General features: G+C 50.5%; 2 protein-coding genes and 1 non-coding gene across 14 annotated transcripts; 1 reads left to right on the top strand and 2 right to left on the bottom strand.

Moving 5' to 3' along the window:
- Positions 1-364: 364 nt before the first annotated feature.
- MAD2L1BP (MAD2L1 binding protein) lies at positions 365-9,963 on the bottom strand. 6 transcript variants are annotated; one of them, XR_014061855.1, is made up of 4 exons: positions 9,493-9,963; positions 4,627-4,892; positions 1,802-2,407; positions 365-629 (listed from the first exon to the last, which is right to left on the bottom strand). XR_014061855.1 is itself a non-coding variant. In XM_081518896.1 (3 exons), the coding sequence occupies exons 1-3, from the start codon at positions 9,596-9,598 to the stop codon at positions 1,895-1,897; spliced, it is 885 nt and encodes a 294-aa protein (XP_081375022.1). In that variant the 5' UTR covers positions 9,599-9,957; the 3' UTR covers positions 365-1,894. The 6 variants fall into 6 exon arrangements, 4 of the variants coding, with proteins under 4 accessions (XP_081375022.1, XP_081375018.1, XP_081375019.1 ...); XR_014061854.1 differs by lacking the exon at positions 9,493-9,963 and adding an exon at positions 5,510-5,591; XM_081518896.1 differs by having other exon boundaries at positions 365-2,407; positions 9,493-9,957.
- Positions 7,595-7,666, bottom strand: TRNAC-ACA (transfer RNA cysteine (anticodon ACA)). The gene has a single exon. It is a non-coding gene; the product is annotated as a tRNA-Cys (tRNA).
- On the top strand, positions 8,128-16,982 carry GTPBP2 (GTP binding protein 2). 7 transcript variants are annotated; one of them, XM_081518863.1, is made up of 13 exons: positions 8,128-8,192; positions 8,624-8,747; positions 12,076-12,102; positions 12,386-12,570; positions 12,865-12,973; positions 13,437-13,634; positions 13,934-14,108; positions 14,244-14,463; positions 14,864-14,999; positions 15,119-15,177; positions 15,727-15,898; positions 16,341-16,505; positions 16,735-16,982. In XM_081518863.1, the coding sequence occupies exons 2-13, from the start codon at positions 8,706-8,708 to the stop codon at positions 16,909-16,911; spliced, it is 1,665 nt and encodes a 554-aa protein (XP_081374989.1). In that variant the 5' UTR covers positions 8,128-8,192; positions 8,624-8,705; the 3' UTR covers positions 16,912-16,982. The 7 variants fall into 7 exon arrangements, with proteins under 7 accessions (XP_081374989.1, XP_081374990.1, XP_081374988.1 ...); XM_081518864.1 differs by lacking the exons at positions 8,128-8,192; positions 8,624-8,747 and adding an exon at positions 9,474-9,657; XM_081518862.1 differs by lacking the exons at positions 8,128-8,192; positions 8,624-8,747 and adding an exon at positions 9,474-10,260.
- Positions 16,983-19,517: the final 2,535 nt, after the last annotated feature.

The raw sequence follows: 19,517 nt of genomic DNA, 5'->3' as shown, positions 1-19,517 counted from the left end.
CTGATCTTTTAATTTCTGGATTCCTTTGGAGAGGATTCATGAAATCAGAATGACCTGGGCCCTAATGCCAAGCCAAGAAGTGTCTAAATTACCTGGATAATTAACTTTGATTGTCTAGACACTGTGAAGGTTTTTTAAAGTAGGACTTGTGGGATCAGACTTGCCTTAATGTCTCCCATCTCAAGTTTATAACTCCCTTCTTCAAAATTCTTCCTTTAAGCTGACCCCTCAGCCTGTCCCTTTCCAAGTGGGAGATATGGCCCTGTTCCTCTTCTGTAAGGTACTATCAGACACAAAAACAGTGGAGAGTCCCAGCGGGCAGAATATGCTTCAAGTGGACACAGCACAGAAAAGAACTCAAACCTTTTGTTTGCATTGATTCCGTATTTACTTAGCACCAGTAAGTGGCAGGTTCCACGTCAGGACACACAATCTGAAGCCAGAGATGAAGTCCTACAGCTTTCCAATGCTACCAAATTCAGCAAGGTAAACCCTGTTTAATCATCTCAAAGTAAAATCACACAGAATGTACAGTACAGTGTAAAGCACTCAGCCTCTGGAGTCAGCTGGACTGGGTCTGAATCCAGGTTTCAACACTTATGAAGTTATTCAGTCTCCCCAAGCCTCATCTATATAAGACAGACGATAATATGAAATCTGTAAGGTTATTAGATAATGTATGTAAAGTGCTTAAAACCTACTATAAAATATAAACTATTTTTCATGTTTTCTTAAAGTATAAAAAATAGTATATATTGTACACACACACACACACACCACACACCTATCTCCAACACCAGCAGGGTGAGGATTCTGCCTTCAACTTGCTTCCAAGAAATAAGCAGATGTTCTCAGGGACAAAGAGCATCAGTGCTCAGTGGTCAGGACAGCATGAAGCTGGAGAGGATAACAGTAAGGATCAGGATAGCCAAGCCACAGATGGAGCTGAGGAGGAATGGCCACAGGCAGGAGGGCAGGGATGGCATGAGGACAATACTGCCAACAGTAACTGCCAGCAGCCACCATACAACTGCAATGGAGACAGCAGGGCAGAATTCCAGAAGGGACATTTGGCCACACGGAAGTAACTCTACAGGGCAGACCTGGTGTCTTAGCCTATGGTTCAATCAGGCCTTGCAAAGACTCTCTTGGTTTTTTCTCAGGTCCCTCCCGCTGTGTGACCTCTGCTTTGGGTACACATACTCTAAGGGTCACAAAAACCAACATGTGGCAAGCAAAGAACATCAGGCTAGGAGTTAGCTGATGAGGACTCTTAGTCCCAACTCTGTTAAAGAACCTTGGCCAAGTCATTTAACTTCCCATATTGGCCCAGGAATAATGAAGAGAAAGAACTATTAGAAAAAAAAGAAATCATGGAAGGCTGAAGCCTAAGAGACCAAGGGAGAAGATTACTCTAGCCTCAAGCCTCTTTAAGCCAAAAATGTTTCAGGAAAATTTAATATGAATCCATTCATTTTATAATACATTTAAGTCCACAAGTCACACCCATATTATGTCCCTGTTAAAAATTCTGAAAAGCCACAGCAAAAAGCTAAAAAGGGTCACCTCCCCTACCCTGGGGGTTGGGGGGGGCGGGGGCGGGGAGGGGAGCCTGTCTATGGGCCCATGTTTGCTTCCAGCCCCCTGAAGAAACACCTGACCCAGCACCCTCTGGGAAAATCAGCCTGTGATTCAAAGAGATGCTTGTTCAATAATGATTATTACAACTCCAGCCATACCATCAGTCTACCAGAAAGTCTAAGGGGGGCAGGCAGCCAGAAAGACAGAACCTTCCTCTCACCAGAAATTAACTAGCTCCAAGCAGGAGATGGGTGACATGGTGCCACCAGGGGAAAGATAATTTAGCCACTGTGTTCATGATGAGCATTCCCATTCATTCGTGGAAGCCTTTCAGTGTCACCGGTGCCTGGAACCAAATGTAATCCTCCCAGGTTGTAGCTGGGATGACGGGTCGGCCACAGGACAAAGTCACAGTCAGCTTGTGGCCCCGGCTGGGCACTCTGTAGTTGAGCTTGGGTCGAAACCAATCTTCTCCACAGTCGCGGTGACCCTGTGCCATGACGATGGTGCCCATAAGAGGAGGGACCTGCAGCTCACTGAAGGCATCAGCCAGGAAAATGGCTCGGAATAGGCGGCGCAGACAAGCTGCCGTGCTAAGGCTCGGGTCCATGCTGTTGGGGGCTAATCGGGACAAGTCAAGCTCGTAGAACTCCTTGGGGCTGAGGGCATTGCCCCCAAGGAGGATCAGCACTCGAGGGACTAGGGTCCGGGCAAAGAGTCCCTCCAGGTGGCTGAGGACACTCTCCAGTTCTGCCAGGGCTTGCTGGCATTTCCTGCTGCTCACCTCGGCAGTGGCCCGAGGTTTCTTCTTCACCGCGTCCTCTGCCTGTGAGGACAAAGAATGGTGACGGCAAGGTAGACGAAAGCTAATGCCCTTTGAAGAACCCTGCCGGGACGGAGCAGACTCACAGGACTGAAGCTCCAGTTCAGTGAACCGCCACACTCAAGACCCTGGGTTTTATCACAGGGAAATGTATCAAAAAGGAAAATAGATTCTTTGTACAAACTCATAATTCTTCCACACTCAGAATAGCAAAGACAGTGTTCTGAAGCAGGAGGGCACCCAGAAATTAGCAACTAAAATACTAAAATACTCATGTGGTAGCATGGCAGGTAGTAAGTTTTTGCTGTGCTGAAAATAATAACAAGACTGAGGACTGGGGACTTCCCTGGTGGTCCAGTGGTTAAGAATCCACATTCCAACGCACAGGACGAGAGCTTGATTCCTGCTTAGGAAACTAAGATTCCCATAAGCCACAGGGCAACTAGAGAGCCTGTGCTTGGCAACTATTCAGCCAAAAAAAAAAAAAAACCCACCAAGGATTATTTGATCTAATGAATTCTGGAGTTCATCCTCCAGTTTAACATGGCATTCATGTTGAGGTTTGACAGAAAACAGCAAAATTCTGTATAACAATTATCCTTCAATAAAAAATAAATTAAAAAAAAAAAACATGGCAAACTGATGGAAGGAAGGGAGGAAGGAAGGAAATGAAAGAGTGGGTGGAAGGGAAGAAGAAAAGAGGAGAGGGAATCAGGAAGGGAGGGAGGGGAGAGAAAGAGGACTCCCAGTGGCAAAAGTAACTAAAAAATAGACGACAGGGGCTAAAGACAACAACAAATTTTTGGAAGAGAGAAAGCAGAAAGCGCTCAAGAGAGCTGAATACCATTTGCTGTCAGAGAGGACTCCCCTGAGAAGCAAAACCACACTGAAGAAGCCCATAAAAGGCCCAGGAGTTGTTCACTTAAGCACCACAGAACACAAAAGTGAACACATGGGGACTGAGTGAACACCTGTGCAAGGACCCTCAGCGTGCGTGCGTGCTAAGTCACTTCAGTCATGTCCGACTCTTTGTGACCCTATGGACTGTGGCCTGCCAGGCTCCCCTGTCCATGGGATGCTCCAGGCAAGAATACTGGAGTGGGTTGCCATTCCACTCCAGGGGATCTTCCCAACTCAGGGATCAAACCTGCATCTCCTATGTCTCCTGCATTGGCAGGCAGATTCTTTACCACTAGTGCCACCTGGGAAGCCCAGGACCCTTAGATAGCCTGCCAGTTTCCCCCACCCAAACACAATGTTTTGGAAGTGTTCTTTCTCTCTTTCCTTCCTTCTTTCTTCTCTCATTGAGTAGTGTATCAGATGGGAGCACAAATAAACGTGTTCAATTTACCATGTTTAACTGGAAGATAACTCCAAAATCACCTTTATTAGAGCAAATAATCCTCTTTCCCATTATCATTACCATTGCATTCCCACCCAATGTCCTTTAAGTCTATCAGCTAGCTCACAGGGCCAGCCACGCACAGAGAACTTTCAGTGACTTATTCTTAAATATTCAGACACCAAATAAAAGCCTCTACTGTGAAAGAGGCCAAAACAAATAAATAGGAAAGGAATCTGGAAGAAACAGAGACAGTGCAAGGGACAGAGGAAAACTTAAAAAACACAGTAATTAATACCCACAAGTAAGAAAAGTTCATACAGACAGGAAACCACAGGATGTAATTACGAAGGAACATGTGGGACTTCCCTGGTGGTCCAGTGGGCAAGACTGAGCTCCCAATGCAGGGGTCCAGGTTCCATCCCTGTTCAGGGACAGAACTAGATCTTGCTTGCAGGTTGCAACTAAGACCCAGCACAGTCAAAATAAATTTAAAAAATAAAAATTTTAAGAAAAAGTTCTTAGGACTGTTACTGCCAAAACATTACTTTAAGTGTAAGAATATAAACTCAAGGAAGAAAAATATAACAGAAACAAAGAAATGAGGACTTGGAGAGAAGACACTAAAATTAGAGGATCAGTTCATGAAGTCCAACTGTAACACACAATAGGAGTTTCAGAAAAAGAAAACAAGAGAAAAAGCAGGAAGGCTTTGACTATCCAGCTAGAGTGGGAAAGGACTGAAGCCATAGGGCCGAAACATCCTTTACAGCTGCTTATGCTGACACGTGTGAAGGTTCCTTTGACTACCCTTTTTACCTGCCACCAACTAATAGCCACAAAGTTCACTCACCAATTTTCTCCCAAAGCTTGGGCCTACCTGGGGAAAAGGTTTTCGGTAGAAGTGCTTAAGCTGTTCGTAGGGCAAAGGTAGTTGCTGGCGTTGGTACATGATATGTTTAAGAAGTTCACAAGTAAAGCGACAGCAGCCTTCCTGGCTCACAGGCCCAGGAAACACCACTGGCACCATGCAGTCTCTGGGACGGAAGGGCTCCAAAGGGTTGGGAGGTTCCTGGGTGGAGGTGGTCTCAAGTAGTTCTATCTGGGGGTCCTGAGTTTCCTCCGACTTCTCACACCACTCCAAATCTAGTAGGTGCACAGAGGGACAAGAGAAAAAAACGAAAAACTTAAAAGGTCTATGGACACACCACCCTGAAGCCCGATCTCCTCTGTTCTCCAAAGATAAGCAGGGTCCGGCCTGATTAAACTTGGATGAGAAAAAGTTAAGAGGCCAAAGTCAGTTTTCCCATCCCTTGTGGCGACATCAGCCACCACAGCTGAGACCACACGCCTACACAGGCGGATTCCCTCCGCAAACTCCCCTCTGGGCGGCCGCCCGCAGGTTCCAGATCCCAGTTGCCTAAGTAAGAGACTGCAGGATTTGGGGGCACCGGGTGGCGGGAATTTTGGAGACAGCGACTGGAGATCTACTCAGAAAGCAGAGGCCCTGATATGGGAAAATGAGTTGAGAGAAATTGGCGTCAAGCAGGGCCCAGACACGTAGCGAAGAAAAAGGGGGGTGAACCAATGGAATCCAGGGTCGCGGGGGCGATGCAGTCAAAGGGGCCGAGTCAGAGCTGGGAGGGACGACGGGAAATGGGGACAAGGAACACGGATCAGTGAAACGATTACGGGCTAAATGACTGGAAGGAGCCGTGGCAGGGAGGAAACAAACTCCTCGAGCTCTGGACTCACTACCTTACCAGGGACTGCGGCCTGGGACTGCACTTCCGGCTCCGGGGCCGCCATCACGACCTCCTTCCCGTTCTCCGTTCGGTTTGAATAGGCGCCCCGCGGTGCTTCATGGGAAGCCCGCGCCTCCACTTCCTGTTCCGCTGGCCCGGAAGTGGCAGAGGCTCCGCTGAGTGGGGAATTGAGCCCGGTTAAGGAGCGTAGCTGAGCCCTCCTTAACACCCTTTGGCGAGTCCGTCGAGCCCTCCTCCCACAGAGAAACCGCGGGTTCTCAACTACTTGGCGCTACCTTCCGAGGACACCCGGTCGCCCTCATCCATTCTTTGCTGCGTCCTCTGTTCGCTACGCACCTACTTCCTGTCAGGCCCTGTCCTAGGTGCTGGAGTCTCTGCGGCGAAGAAGCCAGCGACTGGAGGGGTCCTCAAGGGGTTCAGTGCCTATAGATTCAATGCAGTGTGATGAATTATACAGTAAGGTGTACAAGGGCAGTGGACGCGGAGAACAGGAGCGCCTAACCCAGAGGAGGTGGGAGTGAGGGGTGGTCCAAGAGGAAATTGATTTTTAAGATGAGTAAAAGTAAAGAGGAGGGCCTGGTGGTCCTGGAGACTGTTAAAAACAAACAAGCTCCAAATGGATTCACTTCTGCTAAATCTCACCAAGACTCATTTCCTAATCTAGTAGGAGTTTCAGTTTCTCCTGGAGTGGAATTTTAAACTAACCAGTCTGGTATTTCAGCGCTAGTGAGGTAATCTGCAAGATAAGTCCGCCAATATTCCCCCTAAATGGAACTCCCCTTTCTTTTGCTAATAATCTCATTATTCTGCCTCCATTTCTATAAAAGTCTTGCATTTTGTACAGCCTCTCAGAGTGCCTTTGTATTTACTCGATGAGATGCTTCCTGATTCATGAATTGTTAAATAAAGCCAATTAGATCTTCAAATCTTCAGCTGAATTTTGTTTTTTAACAAGACCCTGAGATACAAGAGCATTCTCAATTCAAAAATAAAAAGAGTTTGGCTTATGAAGTATTAAGGCTGTGGTAGACAAACAGGAGCCAGATCATAGTAAGGAAGGCTTTCTAAGCCATTTTAAAGAGTTTGAACTTGTTCCTGTAAGGGGATGGAGGAACGTTTGAAATGTTTAAGTAGGGGAGTGACATGGTTATATTTACATTTTATACTGAAAAATTTAACCTCTACACTGGCTGCAGTGTGGAGATTAGATTACAGAGAGGATACAGGAGGAGGCAAAGATACCAGTCAGAGCTAGCAACTGGAATTACCCAAATACATGGTGAGAGAGGCCTGAACTAGGGTAGTCACAGTGGGGTGGAGAGAACTGGGTGAACCCTATAGATATTTAGGAGGTCCAACGAGTAAAGTGGTTGATCCCAGGAAGAGGAGGGAGAGTGAGACACTGTCCAGAAGATAAGCAAAAAAAAAAGAAGCAGACTTTTTACTTCGGCAACTCTATGTCCAGTTGTGCCATTCAATGAAGGAGGGAACACCAGAGGAAGGCCAGTTTTATTGGGTATGGGTAAGGAGAAAAGATGAGTTCTGTTTTTGATAGGTTGAGTTTGCTGTTCCATTGGACAGTGAAAAGATAATTTAGGAACACCATGAGAAGCAGAAATATGTATTTGAAAGTCATCAGCATTGGAGTGGATAATCATCCAGGGAGGTTGTATACAATGAAAATGAGCAAGGATCCTGAAGCCACTAATGTTTGGGGATGAGCAGAAAGAAAAAGAGTCTGTGGAGGAGAATGAGGAGTAGCCAGGGAAGTAGTAATAAAAATAGACAAGTGTTAGGTGATAGAGACCAAGAGAACAAGTGTGTTTCAGGAAACAGGGACCAGTGATCAAAACATTCCATAAAAAGCATAATGATTAAGATACTGTGGTATTGGCTTAGGAATAAACAAAATGGAAGAGAGTCAAGAAACAGATTCATGTATCAATATATAGATAGTAAAGTCACTCAGTCGTGCCCGACTCTTTGCGACCCCATGGACTGTAGCCTAACAGGCTCTTCCGTCCATGGGATTTTCCAGGCAGGAATACTGGAGTGGGTTGCCATTTCCTTCTCCAGGAGATCTTCCCAACCCAGGGATTGAACCCGGGTCTCCTGCATTGTAGGCAGACGCTTTACCATCTGAGCCACCAGGGAAGTCCTCAATATATATATAGGTCTTAGCAATGATGAGGCTGACTCTTAAAAGCAAATAATTTGAAACAACTCCCTATCCATTTAGGAGGGGAAAAAGAATTAGTTTCCATTACACATTCTACATAAAGATATACTCCAAATCAATTAAACATATAAGCATAGAAATAAACCTCAAAACTCCTAGAAGACAATACTGGAGAATAATTCATAATTTAGGAGTGGGGTTGGCCTAGACATGACACAAAAGCAAGAAAATATAAAGAAAAATATTGCTAAATCTGACTTTAAAATGTATGTAAAGGTACTCTACACAAAGAATGAATGACTAATTATGTACCAGGAAAAAAGTCTGCGTGTATACATCCATTATTTACCCCACAGGCAACCACCTCATAAGCACCTCATAAGCAACCCCTCCAGGAAACTAAACACATATATCACCTTCCATCTCCCAGGACCCTGATCTCCTCCTGGGCAGACACCCTTGCTCCTCCTACTCCTCTGCCAGCCTTCACTCCTGTCTGCGGTAAGCCAGGTTGTATAAGAATGGATATCAGAATGGGCTATCCCACCCCATCTCTTAAAAGAAGGGAATTGGAAAGAATGAAGTGAAACTGTGTGTGGGACAGCTGAAAGATCTGTGATGATGAGAGCACAAGTGCTATCAGGTGACTGCAGCAGACCCTGGTTATCAAGAGAGCCCCGTGGTGGTGGTGGTGGTGGTGATAATGTTGGAGGAATAGTCTTAGCTCTCGCTTCCAATCCTCACCTTTTTTCAGCTGTCTCACTGCCCCTAAGTAGCAGTTTTCCTGGTGGGGTTGTGTCCCTGGCTGTCTGCACCATAACCTTCCTTTAGCTGAACAGGATAGAGAAGTCACAGGTGCTTTCAACCAGTTAAGGCCCCATAATTGGTCAGGTCTGCTAAGCCCTTTTGCAGATTTTGGTTTGTGCTTTCAGCGGTTTGGGGAGTTATGCCATGTGGACAGCATCTACCTGATCAGTAACCTGCCTTCCTCCTTGTGGTCCTGGGGGGGAAGCCATGGACTCCAGCAGGTCTGAACCTCTGCAAGGATCACCAGAGGTAAGCCACTGATGCTAGTTTTCCAAGGAAAACTGAGGTCTGCAGGGAAGGGTTGTTTTATTTCTGGGCTGCGTTTGAGGATCTCGCTGTTTGTGAAGAGAGGGGAAATGGACGTACAATGGGTGAGTGGTGAGTCACGAGACAGCCACGGGGCTGGGAACTGAACTCTGGCGTCCTGACTCCCAGCTCAGCAACACCAACTGCTTCTCCACTCTGCCTTTCTAGTGTGTTGTACACTGGTTTATGTCACTGAATGTGTTTACTCTTTGCTGACTGCAAGAGCCCTAAAGAGCAAGAGAGATAGATGACAGCTTGGCAAGAAAGTCAGAAGTCAGCAATCCCCTGGGCCCTTGGCCAAGTTTCTATTCCAGGCAACTTCCCCCGCCCTCGCAGCGGTTGACGTAACCCGAGCCCCAGCCCCGCCCAAGTAGGGGCCAGGCCCCTCCTACACCCCTGGCTGTTTTAAAACCAAACTCAGTTCTGCCGGATTGGTTCTGCTTCAAAACAAAGGGGAGGGGTAATACTCGCTGCGGGCACTCGCTGCAGGGCAGGGCTAGTTTATGGATTCCGGCCTCGTGTCGGGGCCACCGCGGTGTCTCGGGCTGCTAAAACCACCACCCGGAGGGTGTTAGCCCGGTAATAAAGCAGTGACTACTGTGTAAAGGTGGCATAATCATCGTAACAATAAAAGCCATAATTAAGCTAACCACCATCCGCCTCTGCCCTGGCATTGGTCCTGACTCACCCAGAAGGCACGCATGCCGTCGAGGGAGAAACTGAGGCATGGGCGGAGCCAGTAGGCTGGAGGGACAAGTCGCCCTGAATTCTTCAGCTCTCCGGTTCCAAAACATGTTGTCTGGGATCGCGTTAACGGGCCAAATCCAGAAGCGCCTACAAGGCTAGATTCTATGTAAGCCCCTCGCCTCCACGCCCCTGGAAAAGACCCGCTCAGCTCTGGGAGACTGAAACCAGGCTACAGCTCCCTTAGGCCTTTGCGCGCAAAGCCGCGCTCCTTGCCTACGCCCCGAAGCCACCCCGCGGCCCCTTGCGCCGCGATGCCTCCTGGGAGTTGTAGGGCTGCGGCAAGCTCTTTCCAGGGAGCTCCTAGGCTTGAGGACTCTATATCCCATGGTGCTCCGCGGCTGTTTCTGACGCGACCCGGAGGCCGGGGGAGGCGGGGGCGTGGCCTGCGCAGGGCCCCACCCCGCTCTCCTCTGGCTGGCCCAACTCGGCCGTGGCAGTAGGCGCGGCGGCGGCGGCGGCTGTGCCGGCGCCGGTGGTGGTGGCGGGGGGGAGGGGCCGGGCGGGGGGCTGGCGGTAGCGGCGGATGGACTCGCGGGTATCGGAGCTGTTCGGCGGCTGCTGCCGGCCCGGAGGGGGCCCGGCCGTGGGCGGAACCCTCAAGGCTAGGGGCGCCGGCGGCAGCAGCAGCTGCGGTGGCCCGAAGGGGAAGAAAAAGAACGGAAGGAACAGAGGGAGCAAAGCCAACAACCCCCCGTACCTGCCCCCCGAGGTGAGCACCTGAGAAGTGGCGGGGTCAGAGGTAACCACTCCTTCCGGTCCCGGGACTCTAGGAAGGCGGGACAGAGAGAAGTAGTACCCGCTTCCGGTGTCATAGACCCCCGAGAAGAGGAGAACCGTTTTTTCCGGCCCAAGGACCCCAGGGAGGAGGGACAGAAAGACTGGGCCTCCTTTCCTGTGTCAGGACCCTGGGGAGGAAGAGTTGAGGGGGAGCGGTAATCTTCCCCACTCTGATCTAAGTAACTCTAGGTGAAGTGGGGAAAGGCGATCCCACCCGCATCCCTTGGGAAGAGCAGAGTAGAATGTCCCAGCCCTTTTCCTGTGCAACTGAAGGAAGGGAGACTGCATCCTGGGATATGAGGAGTTAGAGTTTTCTAAACTTGTTCCAGGGAGGAGAGGAGTACCGGGAAAAGAGCAATATGTTCCCTCTCTCTCCACACACACAAACACAAGCAGAAAACACTCAGGCTAAGTCCTCCTGCCCTTTGCCTGTCCTGCAAGGAAGTGTGGACAACCTCCACCTTCCTGCTCCAGCTGTTTCCTAAGGCAGACAATAATTGCTACTTTGTCCCTCTATAGAAAAGGAGGACACAGGGGAAGAGCCTCATCCAGTGGTTGTCAACCTTGAGCACGTTAGAGAATCACCTGGATTGCTGCTCCACCCCTAGAATTTCTGATTCAGTAGGTCAAAGGTGTCCCTGATAATCCGCATTTCTTACAAGTTCCCAGGTGATGCGAATGCTGCTGGTCCTGGGACCACACTTTGAGAAATGTTAGCCTAGATCATCCTCCTTGTATCAGTATTCTGAAGCCACCCATTCTAATTCTTCATCTCCAGCAAAATGATAAAAAGGAAGGTCTCTGTTGATGGGGAAAGATCTCCTTTACACTCCCATGCGATTATGGGTGAAGACCTGTAAGAGCCTGAGAGTCAAAGGGCCTTGAAGGGATGGAATGGATGACAGGAAGGGGAGAAGAAAAATGAAATGACCAGGAAGGAGGAGTGCAGAAATACAGGACTGGCAGAACAGGCAAATCTCATAGCCTTTTGCACCTGAGAGGGGAAGGCTCAGGCAATGGGATACTTCTGTGTTGGGTCACCTGATATAGGGAAGAGGAGGTGGTGGTGTGGTGGATTCAAGATTTCACCTCAGCTGGGGCGTGGGGTTAGGGAACAGAGGGGGAAAGACACAGTCGTCTGGTTGGTAGTATCTGTCTCCTTCATTATCTTTTCTGAGTTTCTTCATCTCAACCCCAACTTTGGAGACTTGTCTCTCCTTCACCTGTCTCCTCTCTCATTGGGTTTGTAGTGACCAGTGCTGAGCTCACCCTCTGGCACTGCTCCAAAACATCTTGCAACCTCTTACTCTTGGTGTCATCAGCTGAGAGGGGTGGGCAGGAAGGAAATGGTGTCTCTCAGACCAGTGGCAAAGAACGGCCTCCACAGCCTGGACATGGAGAAGACACAGACATGGGGACAGCAATTTAAGGCCCTAGAGAAAGAAGAGAGGGTGATCTTGCATCTAAGAAGAGCATGCTGCCAGTGATCTGAAAAAGAGGGACTCAAGGTTCCATTCCTGACTTAGATGGATGACTGCCTGTGTTCTTGGAGGCCTTTCCTTCAGAGAGGTCACCCTGGAACTGAGTACAGAGCTGGTCTGCCATGACCTTTGACAGACACCTGCCTAAACAAGTGCGGTTCAAGCTTCCTGCTCTCTTAAGTTAGCTGCCTGAACCCCAGTGGGAATCGGGGAAGTAAGGGTTAGGTCTGGACAGTGTGTGGTAACAGCTCCCTGTTTCTTTTCAGGCTGAAGATGGAAACATCGAATATAAAGTGAGTCTTGGGCTGGGGAGGGACAGGTTGTTCTAGGTGTGGGATGATTTCTTTCCAGCCCTTCTAACTTTATGCTCTATAGTCATTTAAAGATGTGGTTCAGAGTAAGGGCTCTGTACCTCATTCTCTTGGAAGAGGACTCGCTGTCCGAGGAGGTCAGGGATGAGGGTGGTTAAGAGGGAAGGGAAGGCCCTGGTCCTTGCAGCAGGACAGATGGGGAACCTGTGGATTCAGGAGGAGCATCTCTGACTTTTCCTTCTCATGATACTTCACCTGCCCTAAGCTGAAGCTGGTGAATCCATCCCAGTATCGTTTTGAGCACCTGGTGACACAGATGAAGTGGCGGCTCCAGGAGGGCCGTGGTGAGGCCGTCTACCAGATTGGGGTAGAGGACAATGGGCTGCTGGTGGGGCTGGCTGAGGAGGAGATGCGGGCTTCCCTCAAGACCCTTCACCGGATGGCAGAGAAGTATGCTTCCCTTTGGTCCTCCTTTCCCTAAATCCCCAGGACTCGCCTTCTCTGGACAAAGGGCTGAAGTGGGGAGGGTTAGTTTTTTGGGATCCTCTGCCCTGGATCCAGGCTTTTTTGCCCCTTGACTTAAGGTTCATTTGTGTCAAGGGAGCTGTGGATGGAGGACAGATTGGAGGCGGATAGGAAGTGGAGTAAGGTGTTCGGAGCTCTGGGGGAGGTATGAGAAGGCCATTGGTCCAGGGGGATGGGGAGTACAGGTGAGATGTGGCAGCTGTGGCCTTGCTGTGACAGGGTCGGGGCAGACATCACTGTTCTCCGGGAGCGAGAAGTGGACTATGATAGTGACACACCCCGGAAGATCACCGAGGTGCTGGTACGAAAGGTTCCTGACAACCAACAGGTGGGTCCCCACCCCTCCCTGTTTCTCACACCCCTGCTCCCTGGGAAGGTCCTATGGTGGCAGACTCTTCCCTGGACTGGGACGCTGAGATTTGGTCCCCAGAGACTGCTTTATGCCTTTTGTTTTTTTGGTTGGGCTGGGTCTTTGTTGGGGTGCACCGGCTTTCTCTAGTTGGTGAGTGGGGGCTACTCTTCATTGTGGAGCATGGGCTTCTCATTCTGGTGGCTTCTCTCGTTGCGGAGCACCGGCTCTAGGTGCACAGGCTACAGTAGTTGTGGCTCCTAGGCTTAGTTGCTCCACAGCATGTGCAGTCTTTCTGGACCAGGGATCAAACCCATGGCTCCTGCATTGGCAGGCAGATTCTTATCCACCGCACCGCCAGGGAAGTCCCTGCTGCTGCTTTTGACCTTTCAGTGGACAGAGTTGAGGGGTTGGAACCTAACCTCTGACAATTCATCCACAGTTCCTGGACCTCCGAGTGGCCGTCCTGGGGAATGTGGACTCAGGAAAGTCAACTCTGCTTGGAGTCCTGACCCAGGGAGAGCTGGACAATGGGCGGGGCCGGGCTCGGCTCAACCTTTTCCGCCACCTGCATGAGATTCAGTCCGGCCGAACCTCCAGCATCAGCTTCGAGATCCTGGGCTTTAACAGCAAGGGAGAGGTGCATGCAATCAACGGGACCCAGTGGGACCAGACTCTGAGGATGGGATGGTAGTGGTGAAGGACAGAATGTGAGGGCAGAGTGTGGAGACTTTGTGGAGTAGTGTAGATGAAGGCCCTGAGGGCACTGAACCCACTGTGACCTCCTTAGAAAACAAACAGGGAATCAACTGAACTAAATCCTCAGTGGGGCTCAGGGTTAAGAGGCAGGGCTACTCAGGGACTGGTTTAGGTCCTGGCAACTCTTGAAGGGTTGGGGAGGCTGGCGGGGGGCACTGAGAGCCCGGGGCTCTGGGCCAGGTGGTGAATTACAGTGACTCACGGACGGCAGAAGAGATCTGTGAGAGCAGCTCCAAGATGATCACCTTCATCGACCTGGCAGGCCACCACAAGTACCTGCACACCACCATCTTCGGCCTCACCTCCTACTGCCCCGACTGCGCCCTGCTCCTCGTCAGTGCAAACACTGGGATCGGTAAGAGGCATCGGCCCAGGGGCGGGGCTCACTCTCCTCCCCCGGGCCCCCACACATCTGGGAGCCAGACCACCTCTCCTCTTGCTCTCTCCCTCTTGCCGCATCCTGACTCTCCGGCCTGCCTTCTCTGAGCAGCTGGCACCACACGGGAACACCTGGGGCTGGCGCTGGCCCTGAAAGTGCCCTTCTTCATCGTGGTCAGCAAGGTGGACCTGTGTGCCAAGACCACCGTGGAGAGGACAGTACGCCAGCTAGAGCGGGTCCTCAAGCAGCCTGGCTGCCACAAGGTTCCCATGCTGGTCACCTCTGAGGACGATGCCGTCACTGCTGCACAGCAGTTTGCCCAGTCCCCCAAGTAAGGCTTTCTCACTCCAGAATCCTCAGGGAAGGCTGCCACAGGGCCCCGGAGCATGGGGTACCCATCCCCTTCCCTACAGACCAGACCAGTTCCAGCTCAGTTCTGTGGTTTTTCAGGTTGAGATTGTGGGAGGGAGTCTTTGCTGAAGGCTGGACCCCTAGGAGCCTGGAGGCAAAGTGCTGTGCCAGACACCAGAGTGTTTGCCATCTCCCTGGGCTCTGGGATGGGTCTCACGTGCCAGGCTCATAGAGAGAGGCCCCAAGCTCCTGAGATGGTTAGCAGATAGGAGAGGGGAGCCCCTGTCCACCCCGAGAGAGGCTTGCCTTTCCATGTAGGGGCTCCAGCCTCTGCCTCCTATTGGAACTTTCATCTGCCCGTTCCCTGCCTCCCTCTACAGCATCACCCCTATCTTCACACTGTCCAGCGTGTCTGGAGAGAGCCTGGACCTGCTCAAAGTCTTTCTGAATATTTTGCCGCCACTCACCAATAGCAAAGAGCAGGAGGAGCTCATGCAGCAGCTGACGGAGTTCCAGGTAATTGGCCATCTGGACAGGCGGTCAGCCAGGGAACTAGGAGGGACTAATCCCGAGCCCGGAGTCTGTTTTGAGGTTTTGGAGCTGCCAGCCCTTGATAGAATCTTCTTTGGCTTCAGGTGGATGAAATCTACACGGTACCAGAGGTGGGCACAGTTGTTGGAGGGACACTTTCCAGGTGAATTGCCTTTCTTGCTTGTTATCTACCCTACTCAACCCTCACACACCCAAGGACTTGAAAACATCATAGCTCACAGGCGACTCAGGCGGTGAACAGACGTGGTTGTTTGTAGATAAGGCTTTCGCCATCAGAGGAGCTGGAGAAAGCTCATAAATTGGCTTTTAAGGGAAGAAACTTGCCACTTCTTAGGACCCTTCAGGCCCCTGCAGGGGGAAGTGTGGGTCTTGACCCCATGAAGACACCTAGAGTGCATTCAGCTGACTTCATTGCCACCAGGGAAACGAGGTCCCCTGAGACTCTGCCCAAGGGCATGATTGCTCTTTCAGGAATCAGGTGTTCAGTGTTAAGCCAGCAGGTCCCTGTCTGCCAGGCTCTGCTGGTGTGAGCCTTCAGTCTGGACTGGGGCAAGACAATCATCTCCCTTAGCTTCGAGTCACAATTTGGGGTCTCTCTCCTCCACCTGAGGGACTCAGAAGGGAATGACCTAGTAGAGAAGTAGGTGGGGAGCTTAGGCTGACGCTGTGCCTCCTGCCCTCTGGGCTGCAGTGGGATTTGCCGTGAGGGGGACCAGCTGGTGGTGGGCCCCACGGACGACGGCTGCTTCCTGGAGCTCAGAGTTTGCAGCATCCAACGCAACCGCTCTGCCTGTCGTGTGCTGCGAGCTGGTCAGGCCGCTACGCTGGCCCTCGGGGACTTTGACAGAGCTCTCCTTCGCAAGGTGAGGTGGAAGGGTGGGTTGGAGAGAAAACACAAAGAGAAGTGCCTGGGAGGCTAGCTACTTGAAGAAGCACCAAAGGTGCTTCAGGGGAACTCAGAGGGATCATGGTCTCTAACCCAAGAAGGTGGTCACACACTGTCCGTGTATGGAGAAGGCTTAGGGTACTCATAAAGCACAGATCACTAAATGTGAATCATTGTGTCAGAACCCTAGTGTCCAGGACTCTGAAAATATCAAGCATTAGAAGGGTTAGAGGACACAGAAGGTGGGTAAGGGAGGGCTCCTTAAAGAGAAGGGTTCTCAGTAGGGTTTTCAGTCTTCTGAGGTCTTTGTGTTTGAAGTCCTAGAGGAAGAGGTATCTGTAAAGGGTGTGAGGGTGGCTGGGGAGGAGAGACTAATGTGAGGTCTGCCCTTCCTGAGTCCGAGGGCTCTGCCTCCCCAGGGCATGGTGATGGTGAGCCCAGAGATGAATCCCACCATCTGCTCAGTGTTCGAGGCAGAGATAGTCCTGCTGTTCCATGCCACCACCTTCCGGCGAGGCTTCCAGGTGACAGTACACGTGGGCAACGTACGCCAGACAGCAGTGGTGGAGAAGATCCATGCCAAGGTGAGGGGACCCAGCCATGCCCCTGTTTTCCCAGGGAACAGTCAGAATTCTCCTGCGTCCAGAAAGGAGGGAAGCCTATCCCCAGACTCAGAGACCTCCCTTATCCCTCAAAGGGGACAAAGCCCCACTCGGGATGGGTAGATGCCTGCTCAACCCTTGAGGGTGGAGGGCCAAGGCTAGTAGAGACAAGAGGCATGGTCCAGGGCCAGTGACCGTATATCTGCTGCAGGACAAGTTGCGGACAGGGGAGAAGGCAGTGGTACGTTTCCGCTTCCTGAAACACCCAGAGTACCTGAAGGTGGGCGCCAAGCTGCTGTTCCGGGAGGGTGTCACCAAGGGCATCGGCCATGTCACCGATGTGCAAGCCATTGCAGCAGGAGAGGCCCAGGCCAACATGGGCTTCTGAACTCCAAGCGGGCACAGCTCTTCTGCTGTCCCTACAATACAAAAGGTGACTTCCGGCCATGCTGCCCCCCACGTTGGCGGCTCTGTGTGTTAGTAGGCTAGAGAGGGGCGCTCTTCACTGCCTGCTCCCTGCTACCTTTTCTGGAGACATGCCAATCTAGGTATGACCAGGGCGGGCAGTCAGTCGTGAGGGAGAAGACAGGAGAATTCAGGGCAGTGCTCAGCAGCCTAGTGTTCACCTGGTTGGCTCATCAAGCCTGGCAACCCTGCGGCCTGTCTACTGGAGGGAGCTGACCACTGCCATACTGGCCCCACTGTCAGGACTGGGCATGACCCACCGGTGTGGTCCCTGCACGTCAGGAATTGTCACAACTGCTGGGGGTGGTCCTCGAAAGCTCTCCTTTTTCTATACCTCTTCTCAAGGCCATGTAAGTTGCCCACCTCTACTTGACTGTGGACAAAAGACCTCTGCTCTGGGCCATCCGGTGGCTTAGGGTCTGAAGAAAAGGCACAGGGACAGTGAAGGCAGAGCTCCCGCCCTGTGCCGAGACACAAGGTCAGCTCTTCAGCTTTCTCCCCCTTCCCTTCTTCACTCAAGGGCCACGTCCCAGGTTTCTCCTCTCAAAGGCCCCACAGGTGCTATTTGTTGTGCTGGCCCAGGTGTGGGGCCGCCAAGCTAAGACTTGGCCAACCGAAGGTCAGCTGCATGTCAATAAGTCTTGTCCCCGCCTCTGCAGTGATCTGTTGATTTTAACACTGGATCAACCAGGATGTTTTACTTCCCCCAACCATAGCTCCTCGTCCCACACCCTCATCTCCCCTCTGGCTCCGTGTAAGTCCTCTCTTGTTTTAGTAGTTTGCAGCGAGCATCCCTTTCCCTCTGTTGCAGGGAACCTGGAGGAAAGGGAAAGATGTTGCCATATTTCCTACTCTTTAGGGCATGAATTCCCTCCTTTCCCTTTGTTAGTGTCCTGGGTTCCCATGGACTCAGGGATTTGGTTGAGGTTTCTCTGCATATATATATATATACAGACACACATATATATTTAAATACATATATATATATTGTACAGAATAAAAATGTTTTATTGAACACACCGTGCTTATGTTTAAGCCCCAGGCTCATCTTCCAGAGCTGAATTCCTCTTGAGGATCAGAGAAAAGCGAAACCCTTACACTGCTAAGCCCTGATGGGGGGGAAAGAACCCATCTGGCCTCTCGTTCACCCTGCGTCCTTTCCTCTCCCCCACTTGCGGTCAGTGTTCCAGCGCTGTGACTCAAGTATTCTGGTTTGGTTTGCATAGTTCTTTGAGCAGAATAGAAAGCGAAACTGTCACCTTTCCAGTTAAGACAGGTACCCACCCTATACTTGAGTTGGCCACTCGCTCGTGGTCACAGAGTCACGTGAGGCGGCTGATGACTGCCCTGTCAGAGATTTGGAGATAAGCGTGCCAGCTATGTAGTGATGGGTAGAACTTGAGAGACATGGCAATCTGATCCTCACTCTTTTCCTAGCAATGCAAAGTGAAGTGAGGTTCGTGATATAGTCTAAACTGACTTTTTGGAGCTGAAGTCTACCCACTGAAACCTGTCTTCTTCTTGTTTGTGTTCCGAGTACCTGACTGCCACATTCTATGGGTGGAGAAATATGGCTCGAGGTTAAAGTCCAATGCAAAAAACGGACTACGTTTGCAGTACTGATCCTTGCAAAAGAAATTTAAGAATAAATGTGGCCTATGGTCCCAGGGGTATTCTGCCTTCAGAGTATTAAAGTGAGCCTCCCTACCATTCAGGCTTAGCTGCCCATTTTGGCCACAATGCACAGCATGAAGCATCTGTTCCCTAACACCAGGGATCAAATCTGCACCCCCTACAGGGGAGGCACAGTCCCTTGGCTGCTTTTTAAATATCACTGGTTTAACTGGCTACTAAGAAGTCTGTGGTTGAAGAACTTCCTACTGGTGTTGGGAACCAAGAACCCTTTACTTCCTTCTGTATAGCTGCTCATAAACCACTATGAGGGAAGGCTGCAGTCAGCATGAAGGTACTACAGCTCTTGCCCAACACTGGCTTTTGCACATCTGTCTGCTGTCCCTTCCACGGGCTCCTCGCCAGTATGTGGGGGTAGGGCTGGCCTCCCCAAGAAACCAAGGTGTGCTTCCGGTGTGGCCTTGCTGGTTCTTCACTAGTGCTCCCTCTCCCCTACCCCCAGGACTGCTCCTGGCCTCTAGAAGGCCATTGGAACCAAAGTTTCTACCACAGTGCTTTTTTGTATGACTTCTTCCTGTCTACTGAAGTGTTAACAATTTGTTCAACTTGATCTGTACAGCACCCAAAGGAGATTTCTTTTCAAACTTCTCCCCAGATTAAGAAAGGAGGTTTTAGAAAATGATACTGAGACATCTCCACAAACTGGTGAGGCACTCTGCATTGATACAGCGCTGAGAAGGATGAACAAGTGTATAAGTAGTCTGTACATTTTTAGTGTTAGTTCCTCTAATCCTAAAATTTTCACTCTATATATTCATCCAGTAAATATCAAGCACTTATTGTGTGCAAAGCACTGTGAAGAATTCTTTTTTCATTTTTTTTCCATTTTAAATGTTT

Source organism: Giraffa tippelskirchi, chromosome 8 (genome assembly GCF_054371585.1).
Source record: "Giraffa tippelskirchi isolate mGirTip1 chromosome 8, T2T-mGirTip1v1.2.pri, whole genome shotgun sequence".
NCBI lineage: Eukaryota > Metazoa > Chordata > Mammalia > Artiodactyla > Giraffidae > Giraffa > Giraffa tippelskirchi.
The sequence above is the reverse complement of the archived record's forward strand: the minus strand, read 5'-3'. Positions and strand labels throughout refer to the sequence as shown.

What these genes read in the sequence shown, in the direction of transcription:
- MAD2L1BP (XM_081518892.1), bottom strand. Translation starts at nt 9,598, where the DNA reads ATGTTTTGGAACCGGAGAGCTGAAGAATTCAGGGCGACTTGTCCCTCC. An exon ending in ACGGCATGCGTGCCTTCTGG is followed by an intron (nt 4,893 to 9,492) that starts GTGAGTCAGGAC and finishes TGCACCTACTAG; the next exon opens with ATTTGGAGTGGTGTGAGAAG. An exon ending in CAAGCTTTGGGAGAAAATTG is followed by an intron (nt 2,408 to 4,599) that starts GTGAGTGAACTT and finishes TTGTCCTCACAG; the next exon opens with GCAGAGGACGCGGTGAAGAA.
- GTPBP2 (XM_081518862.1), top strand. Translation starts at nt 10,075, where the DNA reads ATGGACTCGCGGGTATCGGAGCTGTTCGGCGGCTGCTGCCGGCCCGGA. An exon ending in CAGTTTGCCCAGTCCCCCAA is followed by an intron (nt 14,464 to 14,863) that starts GTAAGGCTTTCT and finishes CTCCCTCTACAG; the next exon opens with CATCACCCCTATCTTCACAC. An exon ending in TGGAGAAGATCCATGCCAAG is followed by an intron (nt 16,506 to 16,734) that starts GTGAGGGGACCC and finishes TATCTGCTGCAG; the next exon opens with GACAAGTTGCGGACAGGGGA.